The sequence below is a fragment of the Girardinichthys multiradiatus genome, chromosome 20 (genome assembly GCF_021462225.1).
Source record: "Girardinichthys multiradiatus isolate DD_20200921_A chromosome 20, DD_fGirMul_XY1, whole genome shotgun sequence".
Classification (NCBI taxonomy): Eukaryota; Metazoa; Chordata; class Actinopteri; order Cyprinodontiformes; family Goodeidae; genus Girardinichthys; species Girardinichthys multiradiatus.
In genome coordinates, this window is record NC_061812.1 from 20367961 (window position 1) to 20386708 (window position 18748).

Consider the following 18748-nt stretch of genomic DNA (forward strand, 5'->3'; position numbering starts at 1 on the left):
GAATCTGCATAACACTTTTAACAGTTATTTTCTGGAGTCCTGCCACCCTCTGTCTTTCCATCTGTGTGTTTACAGTGATGCTCAGGCATTGGCAGACTGAAACCAGTCATCATAGCTAATGATGAGAATGTGAATTCTCTTTGACATGTATGAGCTGCACAGAGAGTGGAAATGCGAGTTTGTTTTGTCCATTTGCATCAATGTGGGATTTTGTGTGTGTGTGTGTGTGTGTGTATGTGTGTGTGTGTGTGTGTTATCCTGGCTGCCAAAGGAAGCATATGGGTGGCGATTGGCATAGTTACTTCTGTCGTGTCCTGTGTGAGCGTTAGCAGCAGAAGGTTTGGTTGGCTGTTGCGGCACAGACAGCCGAGCCACCTCTCCTCTTTCCCCCGTGAGAATGACAGGCCTACACAGAAAGCAGTTTGAGCGTCGAAGCTCTGAGCCAACAGCATAACTGATTAAGACTGCTAATTTGCTCCACAGCCATTCCAGTCCATAAGCTATCAGTCGTCTTTGCAAAAGAAAAAAGGGATGGGCACCACTTTTAACAGTCAATTTCTGTTTTCAGGGTTTTATTTTTTCAGACTATAAATTGCTGCTCAGAGCAGACACGTCTGTGTAATGTAAATGGGGCTTAGCCATGCCCCTAATCTTTTTATGGGGGAAAAAGACTTCAATCATCAACATACTTTCAAGTCAATAAATTAATAAATTATTGGGTATTTTTCCCTCTATGGTGGAAAGTAAAACCATTACCTCAGGAACTGTTTTTAGATTAACTTTTTTGGTTAATGCACTTTAGTTGCTATACAGTTCAGCTTTTTTACAGTCAATGTTACCTGTTACTCTGTAGGGTATACAACATATGTATGTTTGAATCAAAACGTAATTATACAGCATGCACTGGGGCGGTAAGCAGCCGAGTGTGAAGCGGCTGGGATGAAGATCAGCTCTTCCAAGTCCGAGACCATGGTTCTTGACCGGAAAAGGGTGGCTTGTCCTCTTCAGGTTGGAGGGGAGTTCCTGCCTCAAGTGGAGGAGTTTAAGTATCTCGGGGTCTTGTTCACGAGTGAGGGAAGAATGGAGCGGGAGATCGACAGACGGATCGGTGCGGCTGCCACAGTAATGGGGGCGCTGTGCCGGTCCGTTGTGGTGAAGAGAGAGCTGAGCCGAAAAGCGAAGCTCTCGATTTACCGGTCGGTCTACGTTCCTACCCTTACCTATGGCCATGAACTTTGGGTCATGACCGAAAGAACGAGATCCCGGATACAAGTGTCGGAAATGAGCTTCCTCCATAGGGTGGCCGGGCACTCCCTTAGAGATAAGGTGAGGAGCTCGGCCATCCGGGAGGGGCTCGGAGTAGAGCTGCAACTCCTCCACATCAAGAGGAGCCAGTTGAGGTGGCATCTATACCGGATGCCTCCTGGACACCTTCCTCGGGAGGTGTTCCAGACACGTCCCACCGGGAGGCCCAGGGGACAGTCCAGGACATGCTGGAGGGACTATGTCTCTCGGCTGGCCTGGGAACGCCTTGGGCTCCCCCCGGAGGAGCTGGAGGAGGTGTCTGGGGAGAGGGACGTCTGGTCGTCTCTGCTGAGTCTGCTGCCCCCGCGACCTGGTCCAGGATAAAGCGGAAGACAACGAGTACGAGTACGTAATTATACAGACCAATAGCGACACACCCTTATATTTTTGTTAGTACTGTGCAAAGGTTTCAGATGTCTCTTATATAGAGGCAGCAGTTGGGAGAGAATGGTGAAAATATGGCAAGTCAAGGTATTATACTATATAGCACTTTGCAGTGCCAAATAAAGTATAACTATAGCAATCCGGTGTGACAAAAAAGAGATAAAGACAAAGGCCCCTGTTTTTTAAATGAAGAAGACTTCCTTCACCCAATCCTATAAATGACACCAAACCATTGTCAGTAGCTGAATAACCTTTTTGGTGTAAGGTTTTAGGTTTTATTGCGCACAACCCACATACTATGCTGCTCAACCCACAAATGCATTTTCCCTACAAATGTGGCACCAAATAAACAGGCTTTCTGACAATCTAAGTTTTATAACCAAGAAATCTTGTTAAAAAATAAACAACAGAACAAATATAGGTTTTCTCGTATGTACTCAGACTAATACAATATAATTCCATTACACCCATTGCAGTTCCATCCGAGTTATAAGAAAATTGAGTAAAATTTAACTTATAAATCCAGCTGATAAAAAGTTATCATCAAACAAAGCCCAGCTGATTGCTTCGAGTAATTGAGTTTGGAGCAAACCCTCATCCTGAGCAAGCAACAACAGCGTTGCAGTTCTACTTTGCAATATTTAAATATTTGTTTAAATATTTTAATATTTGTGTGGAAGCACGACAACCAAAAGGGCTGTGATACAGGAGAAACCAAAATATTCCAAAACTGTGCAAATCTTATAGAGATAGTGATCAAATATACCTTATTTAGATAAAACTGTATTACTAGGGTATTTAAATGTATTTAAAAGCAATGCCTCTATTACTATTACCTGTTATAATAATCTTAATTGTAAAAACTCATTGCTCTATTAAGATTTTGTCAGTTTTATAGTGATGTACAAATACACATAAGGAAGGAAAACATGAAAGCAATAACAACACCCACAACAGAACATTTCAGTAGATTTAGGATTTTCAACACACAGCTCAAGAGCAGGGGGAGGTGCAATAGTGTTGCATTGGATTGTGTCTAACAAGTTGACAAAAGCAGCTAAAATCTCCAGGAATATTGCAGTTTTAAATTCCTGATTGTTTTTTCAATGTGTGATATACAGGGGTTGGACAATGAAACTGAAACACCTGTCATTTTTATGTTATGTCAGGTTTGGGCATCAAGAGGAGTCCAAATTCATCTAAATGACTGGATGCACTAGGGCGTGAATGTCCCTCAAATTAAATATAATAGCCTGACAAATATGGAATCAAAGCTTTCCTTTGGGATTATAATATTGCACAAATTAACATTATGGTGGCATTGTGGTGACAACTATTATTTGATATACAGGGGTTGGACAATGAAACTGAAACACCTGTCATTTTAGTGTGGGAGGTTTCATGGCTAAATTGGACCAGCCTGGTAGCCAGTCTTCATTCATTGCACATTGCACCAGTAAGAGCAGAGTGTGAAGGTTCAATTAGCAGGGTAAGAGCACAGTTTTGCTCAAAATATTGAAATGCACACAACATTATGGGTGACATACCAGAGTTCAAAAGAGGACAAATTGTTGGTGCACGTCTTGCTGGCGCATCTGTGACCAAGACAGCAAGTCTTTGTGATGTATCAAGAGCCACGGTATCCAGGGTAATGTCAGCATACCACCAAGAAGGACGAACCACATCCAAAAGGATTAACTGTGGACGCAAGAGGAAGCTGTCTGAAAGGGATGTTCGGGTGCTAACCCGGATTGTATCCAAAAAACATAAAACCATGGCTGCCCAAATCACGGCAGAATTAAATGTGCACCTCAACTCTCCTGTTTCCACCAGAACTGTCTCTCTGGAGATTCACAGGGTCAATATACACGGCCGGGCTGCTATAGCCAAACCTTTGGTCACTCATGCCAATGCCAAACGTCGGTTTCAATGTTGCAAGGAGCACAAATCTTGGGCTGTGGACAATGTGAAACATGTATTGTTCTCTGATGAGTCCACCTTTACTGTTTTCCCCACATCCGGGAGAGTTACGGTGTGGAGAAGCCCCAAAGAAGCGTACCACCCAGACTGTTGCATGCCCAGAGTGAATGCCAACAAAGGGATACATTGTATTTAAAATGACCTTCAGCAACTTGCTATAAGTAAATGGTAAATGGACTGAACTTATATAGCACTTTTCCAGTCATACAGAGCGCTTTACACTAGAGCCACATTCACCCAATTGCACTCACACATTCATACACTGATCAGTAGGCAACTTGAGGTTAAGTGCCTTGCCCAGGCAGGAGGAAGCTGGAATTGAACCCACAACCTTCTGATTGCAAGACAACTACTCTTCCTACTGAGCCACAGTTGCCTAAGTAGGAATTGAGTCAACGTACTTAATTCAATAAATACACAAAACCTTCTAATCTTAACAGATTTATTTATAAAATTCAAAATTTAATTTACAATGAATCTAACAAACATCCCGAAAAAGAGAGATAATGCATGATAATAATTCCAAAATTTTCTGCTATGTAGTTAGCAGCATTCTAATGCTCACATCATTTAATGATCTTCCTATTATTTGGGTCTTGCATGTAGCAGGGTGATCATGTGTGGCTGAAGCTAATTTCCATACATTTTGGACCGCAGTGACAGTAGTCGGCTTAATTTCCCAACAGTTTGTAGACTCAATTCTCTGATGACGAGATTAGGCAGGGTATTTTCAAGCGAGGCTGTCTGATGAGTATATTCTTGTAGTAGTAGCAGAGTGCACAATTATACAGCACACAGGAATAATTTCAACTCCCTAAATGGTGGAAATTGCATTAGAGAGGTTTCCTTTCCCTAACGAATACTGCTGGAGCTTTCTGTAAAGATGATGACACAAAATAAAAAAATAAAATAATGACCTTTGTGTATGGTACAGACAATGAAATGATGCCCCCTATTTTTGGATATACGTTTTATTGATCTTTTACCTCCCCTTAGTGTTTTATCTTCAGGTGTGAGTATAGAAATCTCTGTCTTTGTCTATATTGTCCCCGAGACTGCTATGAATCTTCCAGGAGGAGGCAGATCTGGAGAGTATCAGCACATTAAGCGAATTAATATTGATTTTTAAAACAAAGTTGACATGAGGTTTTTAAATTGCTCCATTCGAAGAAGCCATGGTTTATAGTTTGTCAGTGGAGTGGAGAGAAACTGCTCTGGTTTTATGATGTAACAGTTTTCCAGTAATGACTTTCCATCCTTGGAAACAGGCCCATAAAAATTATGTGGACAAGTTTTTACAAAGATCATTTTTGAAAAAATATTTTAGTTGCACTACAAAAAAAAAAAACAGCGTTTTGACTTGACCTTTCATTCTGAGAAGTTGTTTAAAATGTTTGAAGCTAAACAAGATTCCTGGTCCCTTTGATGGCAGCTAAAATAAGACACCAGGCAATCTCACTGGAGCTGCTTTGCTTGCATGGTTTTAGTCTCCGTGGCCAAGTTTGCACACTCACTGGGCCAGTGGAAGGAAACTCCCCCCAGCTACTCGCCCAGCTTTTGGTCTGACAGAGACGGATCATGCAGACACTGATGTTTTCCTTTCCTAACTGCAGCACATCCGCTCATCAATCCCTCTGACATAATATTTCATAAGTGAATGGCTGATCCTTGACTTAGATGCATGTATTGCATTGGAATTTTCTACTGATCTCAAAAACCTTTTTGTCAGAGCTTATTAGCCCATCTGCAGAGTTTTGCAAACACAAACACTGCCTATCAAATCAAGGACACCATCGCCATGGTAAAACATGGTGTTGGTAGCATCGTGCAGTGGGGATATGTTTCTTCAGCATGGACAGTAAAGCTGGTCAGAGTTGATGGGATGATAAAGGAGATAAGTATAAGGCAATCATGGAAGAAAACCTGTTAGATGCTGCCAAAGACTTGCGACAGAGGTGGAGGTTCATCTCTATCCGGGATAAAATTACTTTTACAGACGCCATCCAATCTGGTCAAGATTCAGCTATTTTGCAATAGGCATAAAATGTGAAAAGCTAATATAGAGAAACCCCAAAAGACTTGCAGCAAATGGTGGTTCTACAGAGTATTAATACTGGGGGGCTGAATATCAATGCAAGTTAAACCTTTCATATTTTTATTTATAATAGGTGATGTTTTTTTTTTTTTATAACGGGACATTGATATTAATTAACATGGGTACATTAGACTGTCATTTAAATATGCCAGATTTAGCCACAAGGGCTAATTTTCATCTGTAGTCCCATGGAAGATTGATGGTAAAAATACAAATGACAATGCATGGTGGCACAGTTGGTAGCGCTGTTGCCTTGCAGCAAGAAGGTCTTGGGTTCAACTTCTACATGGAGTTTGCATGTTCTCCCCATGCATGCGTGGGTATCACCGGGTACTCCAGCTTCCTCCCACAGTCCTAAAACATGCCTGTTAGATTAATTGGTCTCTCTAAATTGCCGTTAGGTGTGTGAATGAGTGTGTGCATGGTTGTTTGTGTGTTGCCCTGAGTTGGACTGGCGCCCCATCCAGGTTGTAACCTGCACAGCACAGACACAATAAATAAAACTTAACAGCTGTTAATTCATAAAACATGTTAATTTGTAATCCATCTATCATTTTACTTCCACTCTATAATTATGCACTTCTTTGTGTTGGTCTTTCATAAAATCCTAATAAAATACACTGAGGTTTTCAGTTGTAATGGCACACAGTGTGGAAATGTTTAGGGCGTATGAATACCTTCTCCAGGCACAGTATAAGCATGTCCCTTAATAGCGAAAGAGAAATATCTGAGTTGACCTCTGGTTTCAACTAACAAGTCTTTTTCATCGACAGGTCTAAACAAAACCTTCCGTTATAACTATTAATATTTCATAATGCAATGAATATCAAATTCTGCCAAATTACTCTAATCTGTATATACAATACAGACCAAAAGTTTGGACACACCTTCTCATTCAAAGAGTTTTCTTTATTTTCATGACTATGAATGTTGTAGCTTCACACTGAAGGCATCAAAACTATGAATTAACACATGTGGAATAATATACTGAACAAAAAAGTGTGAAACAACTGAAAATATGTCTTATATTCTAGGTTCTTCAAAGTAGCCACCTTTTGCTTTGATTACTGCTCCGCACACTCTTGCCATTCTGTTGATGAGCTTCAAGAGGTAGTCACCTGAAATGGTTTTAACTTCACAGGTGTGCCCTGTCAGGTTTAATAAGTGGGATTTCAAGCCTTATAAATGGGGTTGGGACCATCGGTTGTGTTGTGCAGGAGGTGGATACAGTACACAGCTGATGGCCCTACTGAATACACTGTTAGAATTTGTATTATGGCAAGAAAAAAGCAGCTGAGTAAAGAAAACCGAGTGGCCATCATTACTTTAAGAAATGAAGGTCAGTCAGTCCGAACAATTGGGAAAACTTTGAAAGTGTCCCCAAGTGCAGTCGCAAAAACCATCAAGCGCTACAAAGAAACTGGCTCACATGAGGACCGCCCCAGGAAAGGAAGACCAAGAGTCACCTCTGCTGCGGACGATAAGTTCATCCAAGTCACCAGCCTCAGAAATCGCAGGTTAACAGCAGCTCAGATTAGAGAACAGGTCAATGCCACACAGAGTTCTAGCAGCAGACACATCTCTAGAACAACTGTTAAGAGGAGACTGTGTGAATCAGGACTTCATGGTAAAATAGCTGCTAGGAAACCACTGCTGAGGACAGGCAACAAGCAGAAGAGACTTGTTTGGGCTAAAGAACACAAGGAATGGACATTAGACCAGTGGAAATCTGTGCTTTGGTCTGATGAGTCCAAGTTTGAGATCTTTGGTTCCAACCACCGTGTCTTTGTGCGGCACAGAAGAGGTGAACGGATGGACTCTACATGCCTGGTTCCCATTGTGAAGCATGGAGGAGGAGGTGTGATGGTGAAGGCATACTGAACCAGCATGGGTACCACAGCATCTTGCAGCAGCATGCTATTCCATCTGGTTTGTGTTTAGTTGGACCATCATTTATTTTTCAACAGGACAATGACCCCAAACACACATCCAGGCTGTGTAAGGGCTATTTGACCAAGAAGGAGAGTGATGGGGTGCTGCGCCAGATGACCTGGCCTCCACAGTCACCGGACCTGAACCCAATCGAGATGGTTTTGGGTGAGCTGGACCGCAAAGTGAAGGCAAAAGGGCCAACAAGTGCTAAGCATCTCTGGGAACTCCTTCAAGACTGTTGGAAAACCATTTCAGGTGACTACCTCTTGAAGCTCATCAACAGAATGCCAAGAGTGTGCGGAGCAGTAATCAAAGCAAAAGGTGGCTACTTTGAAGAACCTAGAATATAAGACATATTTTCAGTTGTTTCACACTTTTTTGTTCAGTATATAATTCCACATGTGTTAATTCATAGTTTTGATGCCTTCAGTGTGAAGCTACAATATTCATAGTCATGAAAATAAAGAAAAATATTTGAATGAGAAGGTGTGTTCAAACTTTTGGTCTGTACTGTATGTTTTTGTATTGCCCAGGTTTTAGGGATACAAGTGTGTATATTCTCATTTGTGAAGTGTATTCTGTAGAATCATAATTAGCACAATCTCCAAGGCCATATAAGATAGGTGTAAGATTATGAGCTTTCAAACTCCACCTTTCTTTCCTCACTAACTGTTTCCTTGAAAAATGTCAGGTTTTAAATCAATGTCATTTAAAGCATGAGCTATCATGCTTCTGTTAATTATAATAATGTTCTGAAAGGGAATGAAACATTATATCAGATCAAAGATAAGTGCATACTCATACTTCTTAACTGGTCTAAATGCATCAGCCAACTAATGAACAGCAAATGGGCTCCAAATTAAAGGAAAATGTGAATAAATGAGCTGAGAGGAGCATCACAGATACAGAAGCTTTCACAAAGGTGCTCTTCATGATACAAGTAAGCAGCTGACGAGAAGTCACGCTACAGAAATGCAGACTCGGCACATTGGGTTCAGATTTTGTATTAGGATGACAGAAAAAGAGTTCAGAGTAGGGCCGTGGATCGCTTTAGTGAAAAGGATGGCTCAGCCTGCTGTTTTTGTTTCAGTTGGCGAAGAAATTAAAGTGAAATCAGGATTTAGATCTATGAGAAAGCCGTCAATAAATGCTATTTAGAGTTAATACCAGATATTTATGTATGCTGTATGTATAAAAAAAGTCTTTTTTTTTTAAGCCGTCTAAAATTAAATCTGCTCTAGGTCAGTTAGGATTACCAAAATGATTTCTATTTACTAAAGGACAGTAAAATGAGAAAAAACAATATTTTTAAACCTTCTTTAAAGTTAGAAGTTTCCATACTAACATCACTGCTATTGCACCCCAATTGTCTAGTTGAATATGTAATTGCTTTGTAAGCCTCTGATACAGGAACATTATAATAACATGATAATGAACAACATTTAAGTTAAACGGGGGAACATCTGTGGACGTATTTTAAAGCAACACCTCAAATACACTGCTGTCTTTTCTAACATTATGGAAAAATAAACTAAATCAGCCGAAATATCAGGAAGATAATGGTGGAACTTCACAAATCTGTTCATCCTTGGGTACAATTCCTAGTTGACCGAGGCTTCCACACTGGCTCAAACAAAAACATTCTAACATTACAGAATCAACATTTACTGTGTAATTCTTGTTTGTTAGAATGAAGCGTACCACCTTTATTCTAGCAGGGGAGGCAAACTTTTATGACTTCATGATCCAAAAGTGTTCACAGATGGAAAGAGGGTGTTGTTGGAGTTACACCAGAACGGCATTGTGAACTTTGTAGATAACAGGTTCTCTGTAATGATCATTCAGGCTGTTTTAAACCTGCTGCACTGTAATTGTAATAATACAAATGCATTTGGTTATATAATTTCCTATAGTTCTGTCTCCTCAGACACTTTACAGGCATTTCATGAGGTTGTAAAACAAACAGGTTACACAGGGGATTTTAAATGAAGGTGATCAAAATTATATAGTAGAAAATTTCATATACTACAGGATAGATTTGTACCACATACCCACCTAAACCCTAACCCTTTAGAGCAATTGCACTACAAGTAATTAGACAACAGAAATGACACATGCCCAAAAAGGCTGATGCAGGCCTCATGGTTTTTTATAGAGACAAACTCCGGCGTCTCTGTGGTGCTCTGAGGGATATTTTTTTATCTTAGGTACAGGTTAACAACCTGTTTTATCATTGTCTGCTTATCTTTCCTTATTATATATATTTGGTGTGTTGTAAGATTCTGGATCAGAGGATAATAGTATTTTTTATTAGTGTACACTCGACCAGTTTACAAATGTTAAACTATAAATCGGATAGTGGCCAAAAGTATAGCGCCATTAAACATATATAACACATTATTTCATTTAGGAGGTTCATTTTAAAGAATGCATGTGTCATATTACAGTTTTAGATCGCATTTTTATTTAAAAGATGCTCAGCATATATATTTATAAAATCATACTTTTTCTGGTGATGCATCCTGTATTGTATTGTCCCTGTAGTAACAGTTCAGTAACTACCTAAATATGAGCAGACACATTTGATACCATAAAAACAACCTGCAACTGCAGCATTTTACCTAGAAGTCATTCATGTCATTAGGATATTTAACAAATATGGCACTCTTTTCCTTGGCTTATTCTGGAAAGCAAATATAAAGTAGTTTTATGGTGTGAAAGTTGGTGTTTTGGTGCCTTAAGGCAGCAGGATGTGTGGTCATACCCCTGGTTTTGGTCTGTTGGAGACCACATGAGGAGTTCAGGCTGCTGGGTCAGCCTTTACCTACTTCTGTCCGCTGCAATTCGACCACTTCCTGCTCCTTCTTTACAAACATCCCCTCCCTCATTGAATCAAGAGTCTACTTACTGTTAAGAGTTTTTGATACATCGATCTACAAAATCTGATTATTACTAGTCCAACCATAAAAGTAATTGTATTTTTGTTTCTTTAACAGCCAAGTTTGGCATTTATTGCAAACCACAAAGCATAATGTAAACATATATCTAAAACACATCCCGCTGAAATTAAAGAATTACCATGGTAAAATTTGGTTAGTATTGCTCTTTTTAATGAAATTACCATTAAAAGTATATCGGATAGCCATAATAATAAAGAATCTAAGTTTTTGATTGTCCATTGAATACAGAGACCCATACACTAAGTAAAACTGATATTTTGAGCCAAAGAACGGTGTTCAATGTAGCTGTATTTTAAACTTAACAACTATAGTTATATTTTGGACCTTTTGAGCTTGTTTTTAGCAAACCACATGCCTATGGATATAACACTCCTCTGCCTCCTAAAATGTCTTGAATGAAAATAATCTTAACTTTAGGACTTAAATACACCCAAATTTCCATAATAGGTCCAAAATATTATTTAGTTACACAAATGTGAGCATTCATTCATTTATTGCTTCTTTCATTGAATTTCTATTTAATTTAGTTGAATTTTAACTTGTGTGGTTAAAAATGAATTTTAACTAATCAATAATCTTCTACTAGTGCAAAAGAAAGTGTATATTTTATGAGGTTTACCTTTAAAAACAGGGATTTTAATAGTTGGCTTAAACCTGTCTACAGTAACCATTGTGAAACTTACTGAATATTGTAAAAGGATGTCAAAGTTAGGTAACCTAGGTTTAAAAGCAATGGCCCTGCATGCCAGATTTGGCATATATCAACTTCAGTTGACATGGTAATATTTAACTTGTAATAAGTCAAGTTATATATAATTTCTAAAACTCTTAAGTTAACTTGAATTAACTTTATTCATAGTGTAGTCTTGAATTCATGTAAGTCTTGAATTTTAGTCATAACAGTCCTAAAAATTGAAGATACGCTGCTTCATTTTATAATTTCACCTTCTACTTGCGGTTGTGGGGCTTCAAAGGTTGTAGACGCTCTGCATCTTGATGGATGATGGTCAATGTAACGTGACAACTGGCAAGAAAAAAAAAGCAAATACTTTCTAAGCAAGCTGTTTAAAATGTTGTTCTCCATTTATTTGTTCTTTAAGAGTTAAAACTGTAGAGACACAAGGTGTTCACCCAGCATTGAGAATCTGCTAGAGTGTTCGTTTATTTAATTTGATTCTGACTGCCAGACTGCAGCTGGCTAGCTAAGTGCTTTGCCATTAAGGCTCTGTTCTGTATTTGATTCCTATACAGAGCAGAGGCTTGTGTGTATAAAGACAGCCAGCAGACTTGCTACTCTACAGTAAATGTTTACCATCTTTTGTGCTACCTTGAAAATAAGCAGACAGCCCCTCTGTGATCTCTTTAATTAAGCTAATGTATATGGTTACTCGACCTTTGATCTCTCCGTTTTCCCTCTGTTTGCAGATTTATAATGAGAAGAAGAGCCAGTTTGAAATCAAGAGAAACAACCCCAAGGACCTGGTGGAGAGAGTGGCGAGGGACATCTCCAAGCTGCTGAACAGCAAGAGTAAAGCCTTAGAGGTAAGGGAAGCCTCACTTACTGTGTCACCTGTCTGCAAACACATGCTATGCCTCAATCCCTACATGCATGATGGATTCTTTGAATATTCAGTTGCTTTTCATACAAATAAATAAAATGTAAAGACTAATAAGAAAAGACAAATGGAAAACAACAAACACTATAAGAAGCAGTTGTAGCCACTGTATTTAAACTGGTCTTTTTAAGTGTGGCTATTTAACCTCAAGTTTTTTTTTTGGTTTCAAATAACTTCAGGAGCTGTATGTAGCTTTACTTTAAACACAAAAAAGATCTAAACACAATACACACTAGAGGTTGTTGAAGAGGTTGGCTTAGCCCAAGAGATTTGATTTGCTGTCTTAAATCATCTTTATGCATTATGCTCTGATAAATGGCAAATCTGCAGCATTATAAATTCCCACCTAGTAAAATGCCGTCAGTGTGTGATTTTGTATTAAGTTCTAACATCAGAAGAAATGCTCTGCCTCAAGTTGTGTTACCCAGCATGGATTGGTGTCAGCTTGAAATTGTTTTTGATTTATAAATCCACTTAAAGGACTGATGCTTTTTCACCTAATGGTATCTATCCTTGAACCGCCACCTTAACGTGGTGGAGGGGTTTGAGTGCTCGAATGATCCTAGAGGCTATGTTGTCTGGGGCTTAATTGCCCCTGGTAGGGTCTCCCATGGCAAACAGGCTCTAGGTGACGGGTCAGACAAAGAGCGGTTCGAGAATCCCTCATGACGACTACAGAATCGAGGCACGTGATGTCGCCCGGTACGGCGTAGCCGGGGTTCCACCCTGGAGCCAGGCCTGGGGTCGGGACTCGTCGGAGAGTGCCTGGTGGCTGGGTTGCTCCTCGCGGGACCCGGCCGGGCCAAGCATGAAAGAGAGACGCGAGACCATCCCCCAGTGGGCCCACCACCTGCAGGGGGAACCGTGAGGGACCGGTGCAAAGAGGATTGGGCAGCGGACGAAGGTGGAGACCTTGGTGGCCCGATCCCCAAATGCTTAGGCTGGCTCTAGGGACGTGGAATGTCACCTCGCTGGAGGGGAAGGAGCCTGAGCTGGTGCGGGAGGTCGAGAGATATTGACTAGAAATAGTCGGGCTCGCCTCCACGCACAGCCTGGGCTCTGGAACCCAATCTCCTCGAGAGGGGCTGGATTCTCTTCTACTCTGTAGTGGCCCACGGGGAGAGGCGGCAGGCTGGGGTGGGTTTGCTTGTTGCCCCCCAGCTCAGCCATCTCGTGTTGGGGTTTACCCCAGTGGATGAGAGGGTCGCATCCCTGTGCCTTCGGGTTGGAGAGAGGTCTCTGACTATCATTTCGGCCTACGGGCCGAGTGGTAGTGCGGAGTATCGGGCCTTCTTGGCGTCCCTGTTGGGGGTGCTGGATAGTGCCCCTTCTGGGGACTCCATTATTCTGCTGGGGGACTTCAACACCCACGTGGGAAACGACAGTGACACCTGGAGAGACGTGATTGGGAGGAATGGCCTCCCTGATCTGAATCCAAGCGGTGTTTTGTTATTGGACTTCTGTGCTAGTCACGGATTGTCCATAATGAACACCATGTTCAAACATAAGGGTGTCCATCAGTGCACTTGACACCAGGATACCCTAGGCAGGAGGTCAATGATCGACTTTCTTGTCGTATCATCAGACTTTCGGCCGCATGTTTTGGACACTCGTGTGAAGAGAGGGGCTGAGCTGTCCACTGATCACCACCTGGTGGTGAGTTGGATCCGCTGGAGGAGGAGAAAGTCGGACAGACTTGGCAGGCACAAGCGCATAGTGAGGGTCTGCTGGGAATGTCTGGCGGACCCCGTGGCCAGGGATGTATTCAACTCCCATCTCTGGGAGAGTTTTGACCACATTCCGAGGGATGTTGGAGACATAGAGTCCGAGTGGACCATGTTCTCCACATGTATTGTTGATGCTGCTGCCCGTAGCTGCGGCCGTAAGGTCTGCGGTGCCTGTCGCGGCGGCAATCCCCAAACCCGGTGGTGGACACCGGCAGTAAGGGACGCTGTCAAGCTGAAGAAAGAGTTCGGTGAGGCCATGGAGAAGGCCTACCGGTTGGCCCCGAAGTGATTCTGGCAAACCGTCCGGTGCCTCAGGAGGGGCAAGCAGTGCTTTGCCAACACTTTTTACAGTGGAGGTGGGGAGCTGCTGACCGCGGCTGGGGACATTATCGGCCGGTGGAAGGAGTACTTCGAGGATATCCTCAATCCTGCCATCACGCATTCCCTGGTGGAAACAGAGGCTGGGGACTCGGGGTTGGACTCTTTCATCACCCAGGCTGAAGTCACCGAGGTGGTTAAAAAGCTCCACGGTGGCAAGGCTTCGGGGTTGGATGAGATCCGCCCTGAGTACCTCAAGTCTTTGGATGTTGTTGGGCTATCGTGGTTGACATGCCTCTTCAACATTGCGTGGGACAGTGCCTTTGGATTGGCAGACTGGGGTGGTGGTCCCCCTACATAAGAAGGGTGACCGGAGGGTGTGTTCCAACTACAGGCGGATCACACTCCTCAGCCTCCCTGGTAAGGCCTACGCCAGGGTATTGGAGAGGAGAGTCCAGCCGATAGTCGAACCCCGGCTTCAGGAGGAGCAGTGTGGTTTTCGTCCCGGCCGTGGGACACTGGACCAGCTCTATACCCTCTACAGGGTACTCGAGGGTTCATGGGAGTTTGCCCAACCGGTCCACATGTGTTTTGTGGACCTGGAGAAAGCATTCGACTGTGTCCCTCGTGATGCCCGTTGAGGTGTGCTCCAGGAGTATGGAATCGGTGGCCCTTTACTAGGGGCCATCTGGTCTCTGTACAAGCAGAGCAGGAGTTTGGTTCGCATTGCCAGCACTAAGTCGGACCTGTTCCCGGTGCATGTTGGACTCCGGCAGGGCTGCCCTTTGTCACCGGTCCTATTCATAAATTTTATGGACAGGATTTCTAGGCGCAGCCAAGGGCCGGAGGGGGTCTGGTTTGGGGACCAGAGGATTTCGTCTCTTCTTTTTGCAGATGACGTGGTCCTGCTGGCGCCCTCTGGCCAAGACCTACAGCATACACTGGGGTGGTTCGCAGCTGAGTGGGAAGCGGCTGGGATGAAGATCAGCTCCTCCAAGTCCGAGGCCATGGTTCTCGACCGGAAAAGGGTGGCTTGTCCTCTTCAGGTTGGAGGGGAGTTCCTGCCTCAAGTGGAGGAGTTTAAGTATCTCGGGGTCTTGTTCACGAGTGAGGGAAGAATGGAGCGGGAGATCGACAGACGGATCGTTGCGGCTGCCTCAGTAATGGGGGCGCTGTGCCGGTCCGTTGTGGTGAAGAGAGAGCTGAGCCGAAAAGCGAAGCTCTCGATTTACCGGTCGGTCTACGTTCCTACCCTCACCTATGGCCATGAACTTTGGGTCATGACCGAAAGAACGAGATCCCGGATACAAGCGGCAGAAATGAGCTTCCTCCGTAGGGTGGCCGGGCACTCCCTTAGAGATAGGGTGAGGAGCTCGGCCATCCGGGAGGGGCTCGGAGTAGAGCTGCTGCTCCTCCACATCGAGAGGAGCCAGTTGAGGTGGCTTGGGCATCTATACCGGATGCCTCCTGGATGCCTTCCTCGGGAGGTGTTCCAGGCACGTCCCACCGGGAGGAGGCCCAGGGGACGACCCAGGACACGCTGGAGGGACTATGTCTCTCGGCTGGCCTGGGAACGCCTTGAGCTCCCCCCGGAGGAGCTAGAAGAGGTGTCTGGGGAGAGAGACGTCTGGGCATCTCTGCTGAGTCTGCTGCCCCTGCGACCCGGTCCCGGATAAAGCGGAAGACGACGAGTACGAGGGTATCTATCCATTTTAATGATTGTACTGTTGGTCTAAATAGGTTTGTGCATATTACGAACAGAAAATATTAGCATGTTTTCCTTTGCAGTTGAGAGGAAAAATATTACTATCTTTAAAATGTAATTCTGCTGGAGTTTTTTCCTTTATTTTTATTATTCAAAGCATGTAGTCTGTTGATGCGATGCCTGAAAAGGTTATCAGTGTCTTGTGTTTTGGTATATAATTATTGCCACTGTGAGGCTCAGGCAGGCCCTGTAATTAGTTAAAAATTTATTTCGCTCTCTCAGTTGGAAACCTCTCACTGCTCAGAAAAAAGGTAGGGTGGGGATGGAGTTGCAGGAAGGATGAGTGACATGAAGGGAAATGAGAAAAGTACAAACAATCAATTTTTAATTTTAGAAAGGGAGGAACTCTAATTGGGAAAAACTGCATTTTAAAATCAAATTCAGCTGTCACCTTAAAACAAATTTTGTCCCTTTTCTCTACAATGGCAGGTGATGAAAGCAGTTGTTTTTCATATTCTATATATCAATCAAAGTACAGTACCTTCCAAAACAAGTCAAACAACTTTTTCACAATTTGTCTTATCAGTATTTCTACTGATAAAGTAACACAAAGTAGTAAAGACAAACATTTTGCACATAAAAATCAGAAAAGTGTGCCATGCATTCCTAGCCCCTTTGACTTTGATACTCCCAAAAAAGGTCCTGTGCCAATACTTATTTTCAGAAGACACATAATTCATAGTGTCCACCTGTGTGTAATATATTCTCATTATAAATGCAGATGGACCTACAGAAATCCGCAGCACATGTGGGAGAATCTCTCGCTATAATCAGTTATCAGTAATCATCGTTAGTCATGCAAGAAAAGAGCTGTAAGTAGTCCTGTTTATAGTTTGCTACAAGCCATTTAAGGAGACACAGCAAACCCGTAGAAGAATGTGCTATGGTCAGATGTGAGAGAAATTTAACTTTTTGATCTACATGCAAGACTCTATATGTTGTGGAAAACTAAGAATGTATGTTGCCCTGAACAAACCCTCCTTTGGGTGAAACTGTGGGGATGATTCTTCAGTAGTGACATGGAAGCTGCTCAGAGTTGATTGGAAGATGGATGAACATAAAACACATTTTAACCCAAACTAGCTTAATCTGCCATGCGCATAAAGCAAATCCGAGTTAAAGGCTGCAAAACACATGAGACTAAGGTGGAGTTTTACCTTCCAGCAGGACAACAACTCTAAACATACAGCCATAGCCACAATAGAATGGTTTAGATCAAAACATATTTATGTGTAACAATGGCCTAGTCAAAGTCCAGACCTTAATCAAATTTGAAAATTTGTGGCAAGCCTTGAAAATTTGCTGTTCAGAGATGCTCTTCATCCAATCTGACTGAGCTTGAACTTTTTCAGAAAACTTTTACCCTGTGCAAAGCTAGTAGAGACATCAGCCAGAAAACTGCCAGCTTCTACTTTACAAATATGCATTACTTTTATGATAGCCTATCGCATAAAATCCCATTCAAATACATCAACGCTTATGGTTGTTATATGACAAAATGCTAAAACAGTTAAATATTTTAGCAAGGCATTGTGTACACAGTACTTCATACAATCAAAAACTCCTTGCTTCACCCACAGCAAGAACTCTGCATTCAGTGCATTTATGTCCCAAAGCTCTACTGCTTTCCCACTGAGCTTTCTGTTTTGATTTGTGTGATTCTATCTAGATGCATGAGTATAAAAAGTATATACTGAGACTTGCAAACAAATGGAACCTTGGTCAATTTATGTTAAAGAAATCTGTCCACTTTCCTTACTTTTGTTTTTGCTCAATATGACCGCTTAAGCCAAAGCAGTATTTTATTTTTTTTTTACCATTGTTTTAAAGCTTCATAATGGAGTAGAAGTGTATATCTTTCAAGAGCATGAGGTCTTGTGGGATAAAATGAGACATATTCACAGCAAAGAGCATAAGTCTGTGAAAAGCGTATTTAATTCTTGAATTCTTAAAGCGAAAGAAGGCATCCCTGCATGTCTCCCTTGGCCAAGTTTGGGATTGGATTTATAATGGCAGTGACCATCTATACCCCCATTTATCTTTTGACTAACTTTTCCCCCTCTTTCACAGGTTTCCACATCCTCCACCTTCCTGAATATACACACAGTCACATGCAAACACTCCAACCTCCACACCTTTACCTCCACACTGTCACCTTACATCCTGTCTGGGAGATTCAGACTTGGGGGGAGAGAGGAAATGGGGTGAGAAAAAAAGAGAAGACCTGGAATGAGAATGTCTCCCTGAGGCATGGAAAAAAAAAAATCAAGAAATTGATGTTCAGAAATTCATAGATTTAAAAATGAGCAGCAGGCGGGACGGAAGGAGAGGGGAAGAGAGTCAGTAAAAAAAACTTCACAAGGGAATGACCAATTTAAAAAAAAAAAATCACCAATGAAAGCATACAATTATGCAACAAGTCAAGGTATTTAATTGAACCAGGTTGCATTTTTCTTTTATTTGTACTCCAACTGAATATATAGGACTGCAGGCAAATATATTTATTTGGATTTAATTTTCATTCAGGCAGAAAAAGTGAAAGCCATGTCTTAATGCAGTTTGTAGATAAGAAGGTCTCACACTCTCCTTGGCACAGTATCGACAGTGTTTTATATTCCAGACCGTTTCTGTGCCCTGTAATGGTTATTTAGTCCCTAAAATTTTCT

At 42.1% G+C, this 18748-nt stretch overlaps 1 protein-coding gene across 4 annotated transcripts in view; it reads left to right on the forward strand.

The window, feature by feature from the left end:
• cacna2d2a (calcium channel, voltage-dependent, alpha 2/delta subunit 2a) overlaps positions 1-18748 on the forward strand; it is a 269412-nt gene that overhangs the window by 56704 nt on the left and 193960 nt on the right. For all 4 annotated transcript variants that reach the window (XM_047346803.1, XM_047346805.1, XM_047346804.1 and 1 more), the window contains exon 3: positions 12082-12198. In XM_047346803.1, coding sequence (XP_047202759.1) covers positions 12082-12198 — 117 coding nt within the window. The remainder of the gene's footprint in view (positions 1-12081; positions 12199-18748) is intronic.